At 42.5% G+C, this 21,295-nt stretch overlaps 2 protein-coding genes across 3 annotated transcripts; both read right to left on the bottom strand.

The window, feature by feature from the left end:
* Positions 1–439: 439 nt before the first annotated feature.
* LOC308119466 (protein FAM117A-like) lies at positions 440–7,487 on the bottom strand (the record flags this gene model as incomplete). Its single annotated transcript, XM_080479481.1, has 8 exons — positions 440–591; positions 1,815–1,968; positions 2,670–2,850; positions 3,630–3,752; positions 4,478–4,576; positions 5,315–5,410; positions 6,477–6,622; positions 7,370–7,487. 8 exons carry the CDS (start codon positions 7,485–7,487, stop codon positions 483–485), a joined length of 1,026 nt encoding a protein of 341 aa, XP_080335607.1. The 3' UTR covers positions 440–482.
* A 2,329-nt stretch (positions 7,488–9,816) lies between these two features.
* On the bottom strand, positions 9,817–18,889 carry LOC308123528 (RUN domain-containing protein 3A-like). 2 transcript variants are annotated; one of them, XM_080486056.1, is made up of 11 exons: positions 18,511–18,889; positions 14,777–14,892; positions 14,503–14,630; positions 13,726–13,811; positions 13,549–13,638; positions 13,360–13,440; positions 13,100–13,265; positions 12,578–12,735; positions 12,306–12,425; positions 11,130–11,227; positions 9,817–11,019 (listed from the first exon to the last, which is right to left on the bottom strand). In XM_080486056.1, exons 1-11 carry the CDS (start codon positions 18,615–18,617, stop codon positions 10,877–10,879), a joined length of 1,293 nt encoding a protein of 430 aa, XP_080342182.1. In that variant the 5' UTR covers positions 18,618–18,889; the 3' UTR covers positions 9,817–10,876. The 2 variants fall into 2 exon arrangements, with proteins under 2 accessions (XP_080342182.1, XP_080342183.1); XM_080486057.1 differs by lacking the exon at positions 13,360–13,440 and having other exon boundaries at positions 18,511–18,880.
* Between the last annotated feature and the right edge of the window lie 2,406 nt (positions 18,890–21,295).

The raw sequence follows: 21,295 nt of genomic DNA, 5'->3' as shown, positions 1-21,295 counted from the left end.
TGTAGTGTTTTGGCTCCGCTGGTGAGTAATCAACAAGTCAGTGCAGTAAATCAGCAATCAGTCGGCCAGCGGGTCACGTCTGAGGTGGGATTAAGAGGAGAGAGGCTGAACGCGCCTCCACGCACTCAGTTTTGGCCAAAAATTTATCTTTGGGTAATAAAAAGGTCGAACCAAAAGTCGCTTGGTTGAGAAATGTAAACTTTCCTACGTACGGCATCGCTCTAGTTTGCGGCCGATTCGAACATGAACATCATTGTCCACTCACGCCGACAAAGTTAATTCATACACCCGTACCTCAACGGAAAATAACAAGCACAGATTTCAAAACACATCGGGGTGTGTCCTCCTGGGACGGCGGCGGTCGCCTTGCAGGAGAATCTACTGAACTCCCTCTTCTTTCCAGGAGCCGTCACCTGGCAGGAGGAAGGTCCTTCCTGGTTGTCGGGAGAAGGAACAAGACCCCGACGACAGGATGCAGGAGGTTAAAGGAGGCGGACGGGGCAGAACGCAGAGACGCCGTGAGGGGCAAAGTTCACTTTGTTGGGGTCTGGGCAGGAGGAGACGAGGGGGGATTTGGGTTGTTGTGGAGACCTACGGAATGAGAGCAAACAGGAAGCATTAAGAAAGAAGCAGTTCTAATGAGGTTTGGCCACATATATACACCTCAGCCATACTCCTGTGTGGGTACCAGGTGTACTGCACAGCTCGGACCTGTTATACACATTTGTAGATATGACTGTCAATGCCATCGTCTCTTTAACTGGCCTCCTTGACTGGAGTTCCTTTCACATCCAGTAGATGGCAGCATAGTAAAAGCAACACATCGTCTGAAGACTGAAAACTAGAAATTGTTTCATGATGAGAGAATCTGCTGTTCTTGCTTCAGTAAAGGTTAAAACCATAAATTCTTTATATAGGATCATAATCAGCTATTTAAATGATAAACACGAGCTAGTTCTCATCAGCTCTACTGTAGCTGAGCCCTTTTCAACTCTTGTATACAGAGTTTATTAGTGCATCTCATTTAAATCTCAGTCGAGGCAGAAAAGTAAGTTACAATGACATCGGGGGAGTAATCCTGTAAACACACAGCATTAATTAGGGTCCGAGCTCGTGCCGAGCTGGGCGAGAACCCTAATGGAATTGCAAGGAATTATTATTATTTATTATCAAAATGAAAAGATGAAATTTGGCACAAGAATCAAGCCTTGTGGAAAATATGTGTTTGAGTGGTTTCAGACATGAGCCTGACAAAGTGGCTCCACAGCGCCACCTACAAACTGCAAAAAATTCATGCAAAAATCAATGGTTTTTCGCTGCTTCCAGCTTTAATGTTATTTGTATTTTTTAGAAAAGTTGTAGTTTTTACACTTTTTTTTTGCATTTCAATCATGAAACATTCGAAGAAAATGCTTTTTTTTATTCTTAACAAATTGATCATTTTCATTAATTTATATTCTGTCGTCTCTGTAGGGTTTTATATGAATTAACTTAAAATGCAGTCATGTAAATGTAAAACTCACATTGATGCATTAGTTTGAAGTTACTGAGAGAAAAAGTTGCTGAATGAGATTATTACTTATAGATCATCTTTGTTGTGCTTGTTAAATGACAAAACTCAGTATTAAGAGAACTTAAATATCAGTTCTAGATGGCCTGACTTCGTTCAGTAAGTTACCAGAACCTCTGGATATTTCAAAACAGAGGGAAACGATTCCGTCCAGTCAATGACGGATGCATGTCAGGAAAAGACCCAAATGAAAAAAGTAAAAGTAGGAGAGAGAGAGAGAGAGAAAAAAAATAAAAGCACGAACTTTACGTCTTCCCATGCCGTGACCTTCTCGCAGCCCTCTGGAGGGTCTCTGTGGAAGCAGCAGCTGGTGTTGGGCTCTGGGGAGGAGTTCAGCTCGCCGTCACTCTGGAGGGAGAAGGGAAACTGGAAGCCCACCTCGACACTGTCTGCTGAGCCTGAGCAGGACGGAGAGACAAATGAAATAAAGAGTCCACAGAATAGCAACTCTCTAGACGTAATAGTGAAATATAATGTTCCTGAGAACGGAACGTTGACTTGGTTTATGTCCTAATACGTATGTTGGAACAGACACGACCATACATCTTCAAACATTTTCAATATTTAATCTGCTTTAAGAAGCCATGAACAGCTCTGATCCACTGAAAAACCATTACTTTTCTTGGATTATTCTTTTTGACTTGCTTTTTGGTGGAGTGGTTTTCTGATTTTATCTCCCATGCAAGTGATGAATTACTGAAGCGAAAGCTCTGCACGGGTAATTATTGCACATTTCCTACATTTTGTGAAATCAAACTACAGACAAGTCAAACCAAAGACAAGCCTGAGCGTCGATGGCAACAATAGTTGTAAAACCTAATGTGGACTATTGTTTACATATGTGGAAACGCTTTGTTCTCGTCACGATTTAAATTAAAAAAATTTAAAAAAATTATTTTAAAAATGTAAAGAATTTAATACAATTTTAGTCAAGCATTTAAAAAAAAAGCCAGACTTTTTTCTTAAAAAGATGTCACTTCAGCATGCGGCTATTCTTGTTATTTCACACTTGATAGACGTTTTGTGGCAAAAAAACAAAAACATTTTTCCCTTTTGAACCAGATGCATTCTAAGCAAATATTTAACCTTTGAAACTCACCTTGATGCTGGCCCGAGGGAGTGTCTATAAAATGAGGCTTGGGGGTTGAGACGTCGTTGGGTGAGCAGCAGGGCGAGGAGGAGGCGGAGCCTAAGCACATGGCGGCGAGGTCACACTGAGACCCACTGCTGCAGCGCTGAGGAGGGATCGGGGCCCGGTGGCCATCCGGGACCTCCAGTAACTGAGCAGACAAGGGAAAAAAAAAAAAACATTTATAAAATGAGATAGAAATCATTGGTACGAGATTGTTTACACACTTAAACAATCATCAGATCATCGGATAATACATGTCATGTTTGATTTGTGGATCTGATTATAAGAAATTGGATAAAAATATGTAGATGCTTCCTTAATATTGCAAAGTTTCCATGCAAGTGGAGTTTCTTGTTAACTTATACATTTTCAACATTAAGACCATAGAGCAAACCAGGGCATCATTTGGCCCTTTAGCTTTGTTCAAAATGAATATTACTGTTGTTATTGGCTTTATTACATCTAAAATAGTCAGACTTTTCCTATCATTATTACGTTATCAGTTGGGTCTAGCACCTTGGCCAGCAGAGTTAGGAAATGATTACCTGACATATTTAGTGTTTCACGGTGCAATAGATGATGATTAATGAAAAAAAAAAAATTTGATTTACTTATTAACTGAACTTAAAATTTTGAAAAAGAAATGTAATCATGATTTGCAGGTAGAATGGGGAAGAAAGAAAAGGCATTGCAGAGCAAAAATATCTCATAATATTCATCCAAGAAAAATGGCTTTTAATCAGAGAGATGATTCTTACTGATCCAAATTCAACCAAACTTAAGTCGCGGCCCTCGATAGCAGTGATCATTTTCCACGTGTGGCCCTTTGGGAAAACTGGCGGGACACGTCCAGATGTTTTGAAGTTAAGTTTGAGTCTGACGTCTCAACCCCGAGTGCATGTGCAGTGCGGAGTCGGTGAGCGTTACCCTGCGCTGCGGGTGTGGCGGCGGGCTGATGAACATGCCTTCCAGCTCCTGGTTGAGGCCCTCCACGCTGCTGCACAGCTGAGGGGTGAGTGCAGACAGCGCCGGGCGGGGGATGGGAATTGGCTGAAGAAAACAAACAAGGGTGAGCGCGGCTTCGGCTTGTAACGCAATACGGGAACGACGGAGAAGGAGCTTTCCGAAGACAAAAAAAAAAAGAAAGAAATTCTCTTGTTGGGAGAGAGGTTCCATATTTGTGGTGAAACGGCTCAGAAAATCTCAGATTAGGAATCTTCAAGGATTTGATCACCATGCAAATTAAAAGAACACATGGTGGAGGTGGCTTCCTTCTTTAACTACCTGAAGGGTTTACGTGTTGCTGCAACAGGTTGTGTGACGATGAATGAAGGATGTTTTGATGAAAACCACGATTGCAATTCAATTGTATTTAGATATTAAATCACAGAGGCTTCTTCCCAATACTAACTACACTCACTTTATGTACTTTCCTTCACCTCTTCCATCACGACAGGTCACCCAAGTGTGACACCAGCCAAACACTACGATTCTAAAAAAGGGGAACGACACATTTCTTTCTGAAAAGCAGAAGCAAAAAAAAAAAAAGAAGTGATGCAGCGATCTTCCTGTTGCTTCAATTTTTATTTCATTTAACTCAAACTACGATAAAAACGTACTTTTCTTTTTCTCTCTTGATCCTGCTGAATGTATTATTTTATTAAATTTTTTTACCTGGGGACTGGCTGACCTCATGAAGTATAAGTGGTTTTGTAGCAGGTGACGCAGTGTTTGTGATGATGATGATGAAGATGATGATGATGCTGCTAGGGTACCTGAGTAGTTCCCCAGCTACAGCCCCCCTGAGGATCTTCCCAGTGGCCGTCCCTGTCGCGCTCCTCTGAGACTGCAGGTCTGCCGCACTGCAGCGGCTGCTGTTGTAGTTTAGCAATTTGCAACGAACACAGACAAAACAGTCAGTCACTCTGCTTCTGCATGTAAACAACAACAACTTCTAATGGCCTCATCATTTCACGTGTGACGTACAAATGAGAGAAACTTCATATTTGTTATGATCTCACTTTACGTGACAGCAAAAAACTAAATGACGGTTAAAAAAAAAAAAAAACGTCAGTGAAATGGTAAAAGAGAAGTTTGTAGGCAAATGAGATCACTGGTTTCCTGTTGCTCAATGATGTCAAAATAAAAGTCTGCCCCTTTCACAAAAGCTTTGCTTTAAAAAAGGTCCCATATTATACAGTTTTCCAATCATTTCACATCAGCGTCAGAGGTCCGACAACATCGTATTCAACGTGTTGTTCCTTCTAAAAGTCTTTTGTAGTGACTCCACTGAGAACAGGATGTTTCTGTGTCTGAATTCATCCAGAATACCAGTAATCTTTGTAGGATTTTATTTACCCATGGGAAGGTCAAAGTGAGTATCCACTAGCAGAAAGTGTGGTTGTGTCCCCAGATGATGTCATGAAGGGAAAATCCCTGAATCGTCTGTATGAGCACACATTGACGAAGCAAGCAAGTGAGGGAGATTTGGGGACACATATTACCGTTAGAAAACAATTATGAAGTGATTGTTTTTGGATAATATGGGACCTTTAAAAAAAAAAGAAATCATGCAGCGTGGCAAAGCAAAAAGAAAATAAGCACAAACTGACCTCTTGCTTGTGATCAACGCCGCCGAGTGACGCCGAGCGTTTGTGGCTGCTGCCCGCTCCCCTGCTGCGACATCTATCAGACCACGAGTCCGGGGTCTGAGGAGCACAAACGTTAACGACGTGTCAACATCTCTCAGATAATATTGACCTGAAACTGACATATGGAAATGTTTGGTTTTTTTTTTTTACATTGTGTGCAAACAGATATATAATGCTGATCTGCAACCACATCAGATGACTCAAACCCACACACTCTACTGATGCTTGTAGAAGAAGAGCAAGAGAAACTGAAAAACAAAACTACGGAGGTGGGGGTGGGGGTGGGGGGGGGGGGGGTGGGGGGGAGGATGTGGGCAACAGACGAGCGAGTGCCTGCACACAAGAGCACAGAGGATGGGTGCAGCCTCAACGATCTCGTCAGCTGACTTCAGTGACTCGTCTTGGGGCTTGTGGTTCTCGCTCTGTAATAGCTGCTGCATAAGCAGCGGACACTGACTCGCCTCCCCTCCACTCCACCCGACAACGTCTGTCTCTGCAACAACTGCAGACGAATAACCGACCTGACTCAGCTGCTTCAACCCTTTAAAACATCCTCAAACCTGAATTGCTTAATACATCAGCTTGACTTTTACGCCATGTCCAGACTCTTCAACACTTTAAAAATGCACTTGGGAGTCGACCAGGCCGCTTTGAAGTATATCTGGCTTTTCAAAACACATCCTCAGATTGTTTGAATAAGACTTTAAACATGAAATAGAACTGGGTTCTTCAAAAAGTAGAAAGTCAGACTGAAATTCCTCAAACATGTCACTCCTAAAACCAAACTTGGGAATGTTAGAAACACTTTTTCGACATGAAAGCACAGACTTTGAATCCTTGTAGATGACTCGGACTGCACCGGGACGCTTCATGACAGATCCAGACTATAAAATAAACCTTCTTTCAACAGAACTTTGTTATTAAAATAAGAAAAACTCAGTGACCCAGACTCCTTAACAAAATCATTTCTCAATATTTCACAAAAAGGAAAACAGCAACACAATATTTACTCGAATGCTAAAAGTTAAATAGACTCGCACTCTCATTCATTACTTTTGAACACATCAACTCGGCAGCGGCGATCGTCTCTGCAGTTAAAACACAGTCTCAGTCTGCAGCTGACCTGGGTGCATTTGTCCTTGTGATGGCGAGCGCTCGGGCCCGCCGGGTCTTTGAGCCAGTGTCCCTGCAGGTACGACTCGGTGAAGGCATCGGGGGACATCGTCCACCTCCTGCTGGAGCTCAGCTGGTGCGATCGGATCTTCGCAGCTATCCATGTCAGAGACAACTTGTTTTTTTTAAATTTTTACATATCAGTAAAAAGTGGCGTGGTGTCTGTGTGTGTGTGTGTGTGCATGTGTGTGTGTGTGTGTGTGTGTGTGTGTGTGTGTGTGTGTGTGCGTGTGTGGGGGGGGTGTTAAACAGAAATGCTGCACATCAAAGAAATCCCATCCATCCAGAGATCTTTTACATTCACTTCATCCTGAATAGTCGCATGGTTTGTGAAAAAAAACTAAACAACCTTCCAGTCTATAAGAATGTAGAGTTAAAGTTATATCATATCGTTTAGTATGATTATCAAATACCTTGTGGTTGGATTCATTATTGTGAGCCACTTTAAAGAAGAAAACATACTTGAAAAGAGACAAACTATAATATAATATGTAAATATAGTAACAGTTGCTTTTACAAAACAACTTGCTTTGTTTACCAACACATTGTGAGATTAAATAAACATCACTCTTATGCATCTATGCATTTAAAAGCATAGCTATTATTAAGCCAACAGCTTTAATATATTTCAATCTATTCAAGCGATTCTGCAAATGGAGATGCTCACCTTTATAATAGTTGGTTATGAAAAGTTTGGTTATGCATTTTGTGCAGGACTTAAAAACGTAACTCGAACACACTACGATCTGCACCTTAACAGTGACTTTATGGAGTTGTGCTGGCATGTTTGTGAAGATGCTGTTTATACTTATTTAGGCAGTGTGAGTGGAGGTCGAGACTCACCTGGCTGCACATCCCTGATCTGCAGTCTGGTTCTGGACAGGAGCTGGTAGGCCACGGTGGCTCTCAGGGGCTGCGGGTGGGGGGCCGCAGGCCTGGGGGGTCCGCCTCGGTGCGACATGATCACCTGGTGGATGGAGGAGGAGGAAGAGGAAGAGGAGGAGGAGGAGGAGGAGGAGGAGGGAGGCTGCCCTCCGTGCAAACTATGTTATGATACCAGCTGCAAACTCTTCCTCCTCTGGTGACGATGATGATGATGAGAGAAGTGAAAACCGGAGCCGTTACCGGGGGCCTCGCGCTCACACCGTCCTCTTTAAACTTCCCCCAGGACGCGTTGTGAGTTTAGCAGCCTTTAGCCAAGCAAAGTTTCTTTGTGAGGAGAGTTTTTTTTTTTGTTTTTTTTTTCCAGAGCCGCTGCTTGTCACGACGAGGAAGCGAGCGGCGGCTCTAAATGTGCAGTCCGAGCAGATTTTAACTTTAAAAAAAAGAAAATATATATATGTATATATATATATATATAAACGGAGACGTGTGTTTCCTTAAAAAAGAAAAAAACTAGGCCTGAAAGTTGCGAGGAGGAAACATCAGTTGAGACATCGGAGCTCCGCAGACAAACTAAACTCCTCCGCCAACACGCTGCTGTTGATTTAATTAGTTTGGTGAGGAGGGCGGAGGCGGGACCTTGACGCTGGACGTCACTTCTGATTGGCTGCTGGAACCTTCAGCTTCGACCTCATTGAACGAGCTGCTGTCACTTGTGTGGCTCTACACGCTCCTAAAACAACAAAAAAACTAAAACTGATTGTTTTGTCTGATGGGGAGAAAATTGTAAAAACAAATCAAAAGGTTTTCATTGTGAATTTATTGTTTATTGTCAATTCATGCAACCAATTCCTGACTATCCTGAACCCCAGCTGTGTGTGTGTGTGTGTGTGTGTGTGTGTGTGTGTGTGTGTGTGTGTGTGTGTGTGTGTGTGTGTGTGTGTGTGTGTGTGTGTGTGTGTGCACACCATCTGGGTGGACACACACACACACCCACAGTGGTTTTTGGGTGGTTTTGCAGGCAGTGTGCATTGTGGGAGATAAATTTGCTGACTCGGTGCAAGCAGGGAGTGTCAGTGGTGGACAGTAGATTCAGTGGAGATAAGTCGATCTCGGACCAGGGCAGAGGCTCACGGTGCAGCCTCAGGTCAGGGGGGTCAAACTCTTTTTTTGTTTTGTTTAATACAGCCCTATTGCATCTAGAGACATATTCATATCCCCCCTTTGTTGTCATGTGAAGATGGACACATTGATTTTACAAATGTTTACAATGAACCCACTTTTTATCTATTTATTTTTCAAAATTCTAAATATAAATTTGGAGATCTGAAAATTCTCTTTTCCTCTGTAGTTGTGTTTTGACTTATATTGGCAGAAATCTGTGGTTTCTGCACGGCTTCTGCAGGCTCTCCCCGTGCACGTTTTCATGAAGTTATTCTGGATTGGATCCTATGTATGTTTCACCACCCCTGCCCTTCATTGTTGAACTGTGAACTTGGAACCTTCATTTGGAGATATTCAGAAATTCCTCTTTTAAGATTTCTTTTAAACTCCTGAAGATGTAATCGCAGCTTTGCTCTGGCATGTGATCCTTCTGCATATTTCCCCCGCGCCTTGTAAATATGTGTGTTGACAACTGGCTGACTGGTGGTGGGACTTGTCAAACGAGAAGCGATAATTGGAGCGAATTGTGGTCAAATTAAAAGAAAGCAATCATCAGAGCTCCAGGAGGGAAAACTCTCTTATGAAGGTGAGATGGAAATGTTAAGGTGAGTGGGATTTTCTCATGAAGGCTGCTTACACTCAGAAGCCATCCCCAGCACTGACCAAAAACTACTCAGTGACAGCATTTTAGTGATGGGATCCATTCATTTCCCTATTGTTTTCTAATGTGTGATATTTAGGGAGTGTGCTGAGGCCTTCTGCAGTAGACACAGTACGACGAGAGGATATTACACGGTAATATAAAGACTGATCAGCTGTGTTTGCTCTGTTGTTGCTCAGACTCAAGGTTGGCAGTTCGATCTGCAGTCTCGCCTTGTCCATGTGTTGAAGTGTCCTTGGGCTAGACGCTGAATCCCAAATTGCTCCTAATGGTGGGCGGGCAGCCGTTGCCATTGTAGTGTGAACGCATGGGGGTGGATGTGACTGATGTAAACCATGTTGAGACTGCTGAAGTGGTGAAATTATGTCTGCAAAGTCAACTGAGCTGTTATTTCAGTGGTAAGCTTTGAACTTGTTCTTAAAAGCAAGGAAATAGGTACCGATTTGGTCTCTTTCTGACAATCGTACAGCATTCTCTTTCATTGTGACATGCTGGACAGTGTGTGTGAATCCGTGTAAGTGGGGAGAAAGAAACCCCGGCATAAATCTTTAAAAAAAAAAAAAGGGGGGGGGGGGCAAGCTTAAACACTTTGAAAAAAGAAAAAAGGCAGTTTTATTGCGGTTTTAGATAACACAACATTTCCCAGCTCTGCATTAGATTTTCAATTTACATGTCGGTAAACAGACACACAAACAAGTGTGTCGTGAAATCAATCATAATATAAAAACAATAGGTCACAGGAAAAACAAAATGAACACACACACACACACACGCTGCACATCTTCGAGCCGCCGCCCTGCTCAAACTACTCTATCAAGCCAACTTTGTAGAAAAAGACACAACACTCACTCTGCATAGTCCCGATGCACTTTGCATTTGTTTTTTAAAAGATACTTTGTCTACTTTTGTTTTGTATTTTCCCATTTTAGTGACTCTCCAAACCTCGGCAGCCCGTCATGTATTGATGACATTTCTTAACATCTGTAACTAACCTACTGAATGATTGAATAAGACCTAAACTGTCATTCATCATAATATCGTACAGCTGTGTCCGGGAATGAAATCAACAGACATAATCTTCATTGTAAACATACTTCTTTCTTCATGTTTGATTTTCATGTATTTTCATATTTTCGTAAAGGTCTAATAGGACAATAATATGTCTCTGGACCCTAAAACGTTACGACAGCTCCATCCATCTTGCTTGTGTTATGTAAAAGGTGGATTAAGATACACAGACGGACCGGTAAGACACAGACAAGTGGACAGAAACACACAACCCCACCGGGAGTTTTGAAGAGCGGCACCAGCTCAGATACATGACTTGCACAAAATGAAGCGACGTGACGCGGGAAGAGGTCAAACCTAAACCGGTTGTTTGCATTCCAGGAGGCTTCATCGATGAAAGAGTGAAATGGGAGGAGGACAGGAGGCAGCTTTTTGTCCTGCGTCTTTTGTCAGACGGTCCCGGGACTGAGAAGCTGCTCTTTCACAAACGCTTGAAAAGTGGAAGTCGAGAGTCACCAGGCCCGGAGCGTGAGGGGCAGAGGGGGACTATAACCAGAACATTTGTCCGCCGACCTACAAGCAATCTTTTTTTTGTGTTCACGTTGTCTCAGTGGCAGTATTTCTTTGGCTACCCCCTAGCTGGGCGAGAGGGCAGGACTGTTCTCTGTGCTGATGTTGACCAGGCACTCGCTTGACTTCAAGCTGGCCAGAGACTTGCAGCTCGGGAGGGAGGCCAAAGACCCACACAGGCCCATCATAGAGGGGGTGTAGTCCTTTTCTGAAGGGGGAGGAACAGGAGGACAAAGGGGCGATCAATTCAAGCGTGCACGGGAGTTCACTCACCTATTATTTTACAAGATGTCAGTGTGTCATTGTCTCAAGTGTTACCTGAACACCAGGCGCCTCCATTTTGCTTCCCTTCCATCCTGTGGGATTCTGAATAGCTGACGTCCACTGACAGCAACTCCGTGCTGGGAAAACTCCTCCTGATATGTGTAAAACGGACAAGTAGGGTCAGCAAACAATTAAATGCCTCCAGGCAGACCACAAAATGTCTTTTTTTTAAAGCAAATTTTGAGTTTTTAAAGCTGTTTACAAACACTGTTGTACAAACAGGAAAGGAACCGTCCCTTTAAGTTGACAAGCAATATAGTTCTTGAAGAACATGTCAGACCAGTCAGTGGTCTCGCAAGAGAATTAAGATTATGTTTTGAGAATTGAGATTAAAACAAATATAGAGAGCAAGAATCATCGAGAACATGTCTCATGACACACCTGAAAAACTAAAAAGCAATAATTTCTCTCCAGAAGCAGTTAAAAGTGTTAAAAGACAGAAGGAAGATCTCAAACCAACTCGCTTTAAATAACTGGAAACACTTAATGACATAAAGGCTTAGCTTTCAAGAAAGATACACAACTACTTCGGCAGTTATCATAAATATGAACTGATGGGGAAAAAATTTATAAAATAAACAGTAAAAAGTGATGGGAGTCAAAATAAAAAAAAAATAAAAAATCAGGTATGTGAGAAAGTTCAATGAGGACAGATTCAAGTTTGACTATAAGGTATTTTGTCTCCCTCTAGTGATGCTTTATATTCAAAGCCCAGGATGTAAAGTAAATTGTAAATGAATGTAAATTCCATTGGTTCGAGCCTCCTCTTTGTGGTCTTTTTCTTTTTTTTGCATTGTTTGCATGTTCTCCCTGTGCTTCAGTCCAAAACGTACATTTGAGATCAAATGTTGGCTCAGATTGCTTGTGATTGTGTGGTTGTCTGGCTCTCTGTTTGTTCTGTGGTGGTGACAGTCCAATGTCTAAGACAAGGAAATGGATGAAATACAACGTGGATGTTGGTTAATTAGTTAAAAGACTGGGATTGAGTCTATGGAGTGTATGGAGTTTTAAAATCCAGGCATTAGAGATGGTATACTCAAGATATACAGTATAACCATGCACAATCTGTGTTTTTCCAACTGCAGGACAAAGACTAAAGTAAACTTGTAACACATAATAAGAGTCCAGTTGTAGATCTGTGTGAGCTGAGCGAGCAGGAAGCAAACAAACCTGCGGAACAGCTTGAGATCTTCCTGGCTGCTGTACGGATCGAGTGCCGGCCACTGGTTGACGAGGGGAATCGAGAGGTTTTTGGCCAGATGGTTGGAGTCACATGGAATCAAGCTTGTCCTGACGTAAACAAACATGAAATGCTTTTGAAACCATAAAAGTAAGTTCAGTTTGCACAAGTTTACTGGTACTATTCACAGGGCGCTCAATGCAGCTTCCAGCTTTGTCTGGAGGAATATCAATCTGATATCTGGACGCCACCTGCAACTCACAGTTGCTCCTGAAGCTCAAGGATGACGGCCTCCAGTTCCTTTTTCTCCTGCTGGCTCTGGCTCTGCAGCTCATCCAGCCGAGTCTTTAGCCGCTTGTTTTCTGCCTCGGTGTTTTTCAGCTGCGACTCACGCAGGCGCACCAGCTCCTCCAGGTAACCCTGACAACACAAGTCCACACTCATGAAAGGAAAAGTTCACTCTCTGATACTAATATTAAACATCCACCATCTGTGAGGCTCAGCGTTCAAGAGAAACGATCTTTATGTGGTTTGGCATCTGCTCACGTTTCCTCAAAGTAACACACTGTAGTGTCAAAAGTTTTGCTTTGTTGAAATTCAAACTTAATTACAAGTGTGAGGATGCCTGCATTTAATTTCATTCTGTGACTGTAGGATTGTCAAAGCCAACATTAAATACATTTAAATGCAAGTGGAATAGCTACAGGACTAGGCACTGTTTGGAGACAGTTTAAAACATTTCCACCTCATTTTCGTGGTGCATATTCATGTTTCCTGTGCTAACCTTCTGAGCGTTGACTATCTTGAACCTCTGCTCCATCTTGCGGCACTTTGTGCTCCAGCTCTCCTCGTCAGTGACCAACGGGACGTACGGGTGCTCGGGGATGCTGTCATCACTCGCGCTGCTGTCGACGCTTCGCCGGTCGTCATCGTCACTCATGTAATCATAACTATGGGATGGGAAAGCAGGGTTTCATTACGTCTCAAAACCCGGCTTCAAAATGCCGCTTTTCTTTATTTGTGTGGATGTGACTATGATTATACCTTTGCGTGAATTTCAAGTATGGAGTGTAGTCAATCAGTGACGAGGATTTTCCATCCAAAGCTTCCCCTTTAAGGCAGAAACTGTGAGAGAAACAAGGCTGAAATAAGATTTTTTTTTTTACTTTTTATTTTTTTTAAGTTCACCTACTGCCTGAAAAATATATCTGCATGCAAGACAAGACCACCCACCTAAAATCAATGGCTCCGAGTCCTATGAACATCCCTGTCAGCACGGTGGCTTCCTCCCTCAGCATGATGGCGCCCTCTGCATAGAACCTCCTGAAGCACACAGACACGCGCAACCATTCTTTGAATGCGTTCGAGCAGCAAGTGACGCTTCGTCGAAGTGCAGAGCTGATTTCTAACCTGGTTGTCCTGCCGTCCCTCAGAGCGGTGGCGATGTATTCAGACAGTTTCTTCTCCATCAGGGCCACTCTCATCCAGGCTCGGCCCTGTCGTGGTCAGCAAAGGTTGAAAGAGAGTTGATGCGACAATCAAGACACAAGCAGTGCAGGAGGCTCTTATTCTTGTGAGTAATTAGTTGCAGATATTTTGAGGCAATACTCATTTCCTGCAGACATATTTAAAGCTCATGTATGTTTAGGTTACATATGCCAGTGTAAGAACGTATGCTTTTCTCTTTTGTTTGACCATGAAATCACACAAAACACTCCCTGAGAAACTCACATTAATCCATTCATCTGTACACAACTTCGACAGCCAGTTACATTTAACAACGAGGAAAGGCAGGGTTCACCCCGGACAGTTTGTTAATCCATCAAAGGCCAAACACAGAAGAGACAGACAAACACACACTCGCTCACATTCACGCCTCGGGGCAGTTTAGAGCCACTAATTAGTCTCAAACACATGGTTTAGGGCTCTGGGAGGAAATATTTGGAACCCATGCACATACAGGAAGAGCATTCAGTCACAGAAAGACTCCTTAGTTTTGCTGTGAGAACACAAACCACTTCCCCACTGTGCACCACTGAAGGCTAAAATATTCTTTTAAGCATGGGAATCATTGTCGTATAGCAGCAGTGAAAATCAAACACTCTCACCATCACTTTTACAGGCAATTTAGTGTCAACAAGTAACCTCAAGCGCATGTTTTTGGAGGGATGCTGAGGACCGCCTTGCCTTTGCTCGTGAGGTGCTGATGTTCTCCATGCTCTCGATGCTGCTGATGCAGCTGTTGGGCACTTTGCCGCAGGCCAGACGGATGTAGTCCCAATAACTCCTCTGACCGTCAAACCAGCTGCTGGAGCCTGTAGCGGGGAGGACGTAACACGAAAATCAAACAAAATAATAGTAACGCAAGCTGTCATTATCATACACTTTGTCTCACTGGTTTTATTTGTTTTATCATTTGACATGTATTGGAGAGTGACGACTCGTCCGGCAGGTTTGTTACCTTTAAAACGGTGGCTGAGGATGTGCTCAAGAATGGCGGAGAAATTGATGAACTCCTCTGATGAATCATCAATGGGCTCGGCTGTGTATTTCTCCAGCAGTGTTTTCACTGAAAACCTGAGTGTGTGTGTGTGTGTGTGTGAGAGAGAGAGAGAGAGAGAGAGTAAACATTTGCTCAGAGAGAAGCACATCTTGGGAACAGATTAGTCAGGCAGAACATTAGTAGATGGTTTACGGCTCCCTTTGTTTCAGTTTACTGAAGGCAGAACACGCCACAGAGCCTATTAATAAACATCTCTCTCCTCGACTGGATAGTAAGAAACAACATAAGTGTATTTACTTGTTGTGATGAAATAGCACACCGCTCTGCTCGTGTGATAGATTCAGGAAAACAATTTAAAGTAGTCACCATAAATGCAGCCACTCCCCCACTACCTCAACGTTTCCTGAATCGACCGTCTATCACAGTCCACTTTTCAATTTCCTGGAAACTCTCCCGTCTACACTTCAGACTGATGTCATCCATTTACTGCGAGGAAGGACCTTCACTTCCCACTGAGCTTTCAGGAACCTCCTACAACTCAATTTGCTTTTTACAGGATGGTTTGAATTTACGAGTCCAGACTGATGTGATGCAGTCACTTCCTGTTGTTACAAGATCCTTAACTCTTTAACAGATGTTGTTGATTGAGAAAGTATTGAAAGTGCAGTTTTTGCACCTCTTGCTGTGTCAAGCATTTAATAGAAATAAATCAAATCAAATCAAAGCTTTTGTCGGTGCAATCAGGTGGTAAAAAGAATGCAGACTTCTCACATGGACAAGGGAAAACACATTATATTGTGAGTTGTCTGGTGTTTGAATCATTTTCAGGGTGAATTGGAATGATTTCTGGAACTTTTTAATTCTAATGGAATTATAAGTTGACTTGGCTAATGGGCCAGATTCTATTTAATAATATGAATAATGCACCTATCCATCTTCTACATTACTTCATTTACATTGGGTTTTGCAGAAGGCTGTGATATGGAACTGCCACAGCAGAAAGCAATAACTTTTACTGAAGCAGTAACTTTTACTTGCTTTATAAAGCCGGACTGGATACTCTGTGGAGCTTGTTTTGGTCAACGGGCAGTCTTGTTTTGTTTTGTTTTTGCACGTCCCTAATCTCGAACAAAATTATGAATCAGCTGACTGCCACATTACCTGACTATTCAAAAGCATGTGTTTTTTTTCTTCTGTATACTGTAAAATTAATGTTGTGACCTCTTGTTGGGTTACAGTTAGTTCAGTGCACATGCAGACCCCATGCTGTGGTTTATTTTGAGGAAACTCATCCTCCTTAGTGGACCACTCCTTAGTATTTTCTATAAGACTAAATAATTCAGCAGTATTTGCTGTAAGGACACCTGCCAAAGGCTGTTTATCCAGTTAAAATGAGTGACGGTGGTAGATAAAAGAGGCCGTATGGACAAAAGAAACCTCCGGAGACATCCAACCATGCAGTATGCATGAAGATAAATTATAGGTCTTGTTTTGTGTAGAAAGCTGATGGCGCAACTAATGCTAAGAGTGACATGTGCAGCCACACCATGTGTTTAAAGTGTGCATTAAAGCAAAAGCCCTGAAAATGACAAATGCTTCAGTGAGAAACACATTTTCTTCAGCTGATGTGGAGACGTTGTTTCTTGAACAGCATTAAAGCAATGAAATGCAGGTTTTCTCTGTCATTTAACTCCTATATATACAGTATTGATGGGAAGTGTGTGAACTAGAGAAGGACAAAGCACAGCAACTGCACACAGTACAAAGGAAACTCATCTAAAACATGCAAAGTGGATGTCTCCCACCAAGCTGCACACAGATGACGACAACAAAGGTGAAACGGTTCTATATACAACAAAACTAATAGTTTTTCTTGCAGAAGTTGACATTGTGGTGTTGTGGTTTGAACTAATGCATCACAACCAGAGGCCTTGGATCGATTGTGAGCTAAAACCTTTGTCCTTGTAGTTGGCATGCCTTCCTTTATTTTTTCCTGTTTTGTCTTTATTTTCTCATCCTCCACAGTGTAGGCATATTTGTTAGTGACTCCAACTTAGCCACAGATATGAGGTTCAACATGAATATTTGTCTCTCTGCGTTGGGCTTCAACGAAAAGATGTCAGCTGCCAAGGACTCCAGCCAGTTTCTAACCTAATGTGAATGAAGCAGCTACATTAAAACATTGATCATTATGGATAACGTCTGACTGAGAATGTAGTGGCTTGTATAACCTCACGTTTTTATAGTAACGTTATAAATATGACAAGTTTTGTGAGGATGCGTGAATATAAACACTTAAACGTCAACCTGTTGGTGGAGCTTAGTTGCACTGTAAACACATGCTGTTCCATCCATCACATGCACATCAAGACAATGCTTATCTGGGCACAGACCAAGAGCTGGAGGATCACAGTCCCCTCTTGTTCCAAAGGCAAACAATGTCTTATTCATCTGCCTTGACTGGACAATAATTGTCTGCCTGTCCTCAGGACAAGCACAGTCCCCGGTGTTTTCACTGTATTACAGATCGCAGGACTGTGGCATGACCCAGATACACCTGTCACATGCTCAGGGAGCATGGAAGTGACTGACAGCGCATAGAAAAATGTAATTCACACAAATTAATCTTATTTTGGATTATAGTTCAGTACACACAATGAGGGATGTCAGTAGACCAAAACAATGACTTCAAATAAGCTTAGAATTTGACAGACTTGAAGGAAATTGAAGATATGAATGATTTTTGTTTTAAACTATTTTATTTATGGCAAACCATTATGTTTACCCTGCATGCAGTGATTATGATTGTTTACAAATAGCAGCTTTAAAGATGCCGTGGAGCATCGTAACTGTTGTTTACATTTTGACTCAACAAAAAGAAGACCTTTTTTTATTTTATGAACGCCTAATACTGGTCTTCAACCTCTATAAGAAAATAATTCTCTTTTCTATGCAGTTTTAACCTATAACCTGGTCCAGGAGTGAAAATATTAAAGCATTCATTAACTCAAGTGTCTCATTCATCACATTCGATCGCAAGATAACAGCCTCTGAAGAGTTTCTTTGTTGTCCAGCAGAATGACAAAACGGAAATCAACAGGAAGTGAGAAGATATTATCACTACACTAAAGGTTGTATTTGCTGCACTTTGTGTATGTTGAAGCCCTGGCAGAGTGGACGAAGAGGTATACATTTCCACAGAAGCCTCACCAAGTCCAATTAGGATCTAATGCACAGGGCCTTGCCCCGAGTCCCTGGGGTGCCAGCCAGTCCTTGCCCCAGGAAGGTTGTCGTCATAGCAACCACGCCATTAGTGCTGAAAATTGCACTGACAAAGATGACAGTGCAAAACACACCCAGACAGGCTGGCCTCTGTGCGTGTATGTGTGTGAGGATGATGATGATGATGATGATGATGATGGTGATGGGCTTTGGCTTAAACAAATATTCCATGTAAAGCAAGGTCGTTAGACTCTCAGGCTGTGTATTCCTGCAGGCCCACTGAGCTCATGATGATTTAAGAGAGTCAAAATATTCAGTGTGTGCTGCATTGTGGTTAGAATTAAAAGAGCAGCTTTAGTGTTTTGAAGCAAATAAAATCACATGATCACTTGGAATTAACGCAGCCATTCGCTTATCCAGCAGACACACATATTGAGGCACCACGGCGTCTCCAGTGATCATAAACTAACCTGCAGACAGTGAGGAGGTTTTTTCTCTCCACCGCCACGTTACGAGCTGACGCTTTTTTCGAGACGTCTCCCATGGCCATCGCTGCCTGCACGCAGCCGGGCTCCATCCAGGAGGAGGACGAGGAAGAGGAGGCAGCCCTGGTATGAAAGGACCCCTCCCTGTCGGTGGCCGTCCTCTGTCACTCCTGAGCCGGGTGGATGCTGCGCGTCCGCATCGGAGCTCTGCGCGTCTCAGCGCGGACAGCCCGACGCAGGAGGTCGGACCATAACGCGTGGACGTGTTTTTATCAGCAGCACTGCTTTATTATTATTATGAGGACTGAACAGTATCCGTGCGCTCTCTCCCCCTCCCTCCTCCCTCCCCGCTCTCTCTCTCCCCGCCTCCTCTTTGACCTCATGCTGCCGTCACCGGCTCTTTACGCATCACGCAGGCTGAAGATGACGAATCAGTCCTGCTGCGGGACGCTGTCGCAGCACTTTTCTGCTCCACATGCAGGACATTTACAATCCAGGTCACACACACTGACTGCTCACTTGCCTATTTGTATCGAACACGTTGGTTGTTGCGCCTTATTGGTGAAAATCATCCGTGCGCTTTGTGCTCCGTGCTGTTGTGCTTGGCAAGACACAACGCAACATTTATATTTTACACATTTACATGTAGGAAGAGATATGTATTATTTCACATCTATAAATGAAAACGAGTCAGTCCAAAAAGACACAACTTAAGTAAAAAGTTTAGATTTCTAAATTCAGATTATTGGGCTCAAAATGTAATATTTCCTTCCCATTTGTTGTCCATTTAGTCATTTTTCCCCATGTTTTTTTTGTTTTGTTTGTTTTCTGCTATATCAAGTTCAAGCTACGTTATATATTTTGATGAATAATCTTTGCCAAACATTAGAAATATCTGGTAATTCTTCATATACAGTGTAGAACTGTAACCGTAACACAGTTTTTTCATTGTAGCCTATTTTATCATTCCATTCACTTCTCCGCTTTACATTTAGAATCTTTTGAAGTGCTACAATACGGCAATAAATTGTAATGAAAATAATGAAAAACAATTATAAACAGTAAGATACTCACAATTAAAAGCAGTTGCAGCAAATATGCGTGTTTCTTTATATAAATGATCAATAGTTTTAACCTCCACTTTCTGAAAAAAAATAACAAAAGATTTAATAATGATACAAGCAAAAGACATGACACAAAACTTTTCTATCAGCTCAAGATCAAGACTTCATCTGATGGACCGATGCAGGGTGTACAGTACATGTAATATAAAATTACAAAAATTACGGCAATTTGATAAATTTCTATGTAGCAAGAAATGGCCTGAAAAAAAAATCCAAGAATATAATTTGGGTTGATTTTTTTAATCAGTGACTGGAACATAGCACACGATTATTCACAATACAACAAAGCACAACAAACAAAGTCTCCCAGAATATCTACGTTCTGTAATATCACGCTCACCAGACGTCATATTGTACTTGTGATGATCTTATCTGTTATGGCAGAAACTGTGGTTAGTTTCCTTTCAGCTCCCGAAAATGGTTCAAGTACAATGATGGTGATATCATCACCGTCACAGTCATCATGTTGGATCATTTCCCCACGTTTGTAATTTCCGATCTGCATCCTCCTCTCCTCCCTCCCTCCATTTTTCCTGCTCCTGTGGGGGAGGCTCCTGTTTTCGGCCCAAGTCTGTGTTGTAGTGTCTCCAGTGTGGAGACACTTTGATCCCCCAACCCCTTTTTCTCTCTAATGAACTGACAGCTGGTTTCCACCATCGGTTGCATGGTGGGGGTTGGAACTTGGTGGGGGTTTTGTTCTGTTGGAGGGGCAATTGCTCGTGCATGTGTCTGCTGCTCTGCACGTTTGGACAGGTTAATTTAATGTACAGTGAAGTTGGTAATTCCTTTGTGTATTACTGTGTTGATTTAGGAAAATGCAAAGTTTGTGCTCCATTTCTGGGGTTATGATTGTAAAACGTGGGTTTTTGCAAAGAGCCTGATGGTAAGTTATGTCATTGTGTCATGAAAATTAACAACATGTCAGAGAATTCTTTTATCCACGCAGCAATACTTTGCTATACAAGCTATTTTGTGCTTGGATTGTGTATGAGTGTCTCAATGACTCTCCTCTATTGTAAATGCCCACTAGAAATAGAGAGAACAGTTCAGACGGCTAAAAAAAAACATGATATTTTTATAGTTGTCACCACGTGTGGGAGCCTCAGAAAGCTCCAGAGTTTCTTTGCGTCCAATTTTCATCCACAGTATTAAACATGCTTTTCTGGAGACCTGAGCACAGCTAAAACATTTACAGGCGCAGCTTTCTGTCTGTTTGTCTTGTGGATACTGGTGGCTTGTGCAGCAAGTTCGCCGCTCATGCGCCGAGTCTACAAACAGCTCAGGTGCCCGTTGCTGCGAGCCGAGGCCTGAGGGCAGCGTGTGAAATTCTGTACGGTGTTGCGAGGACGTTCGGGGCAGAGGCCGCACGGAGGAAGGAGTTAGGTTTTCCTTGTGAGGGGCAAAAGGTTTGTGCATCAGCCCTCAGGGTCTTGTCAGTCTGATGAATTGAACTGGAGAGAGCAGACAGACGACAACAAAGGTACGGATTTGTCTGGACAAGCAGACTCTTACAGATCGCCGCTTTTTAAGGATTGGCCTCTTAAAGTAACTTGGTTGTGTTTTTCCAGCGGAAATATGTAAACAATTTTCCGAGGACCCGGGGGGCGGGGGGAATAGTGTGAACTGTAAAGGTCAGTCAGTGTCAT

This window comes from Lipophrys pholis (genome assembly GCF_963383615.2).
Source record: "Lipophrys pholis genome assembly, chromosome: 1".
NCBI classification, from domain to species: domain Eukaryota; kingdom Metazoa; phylum Chordata; class Actinopteri; order Blenniiformes; family Blenniidae; genus Lipophrys; species Lipophrys pholis.
The sequence above is the reverse complement of the archived record's forward strand: the minus strand, read 5'-3'. Positions and strand labels throughout refer to the sequence as shown.

What these genes read in the sequence shown, in the direction of transcription:
- LOC308123528 (XM_080486056.1), bottom strand. Translation starts at nt 18,617, where the DNA reads ATGGAGCCCGGCTGCGTGCAGGCAGCGATGGCCATGGGAGACGTCTCG. An exon ending in CCTCAGCCACCGTTTTAAAG is followed by an intron (nt 14,631 to 14,776) that starts GTAACAAACCTG and finishes TCCCCGCTACAG; the next exon opens with GCTCCAGCAGCTGGTTTGAC. An exon ending in AGATAGTCAACGCTCAGAAG is followed by an intron (nt 12,736 to 13,099) that starts GTTAGCACAGGA and finishes TTGTGTTGTCAG; the next exon opens with GGTTACCTGGAGGAGCTGGT.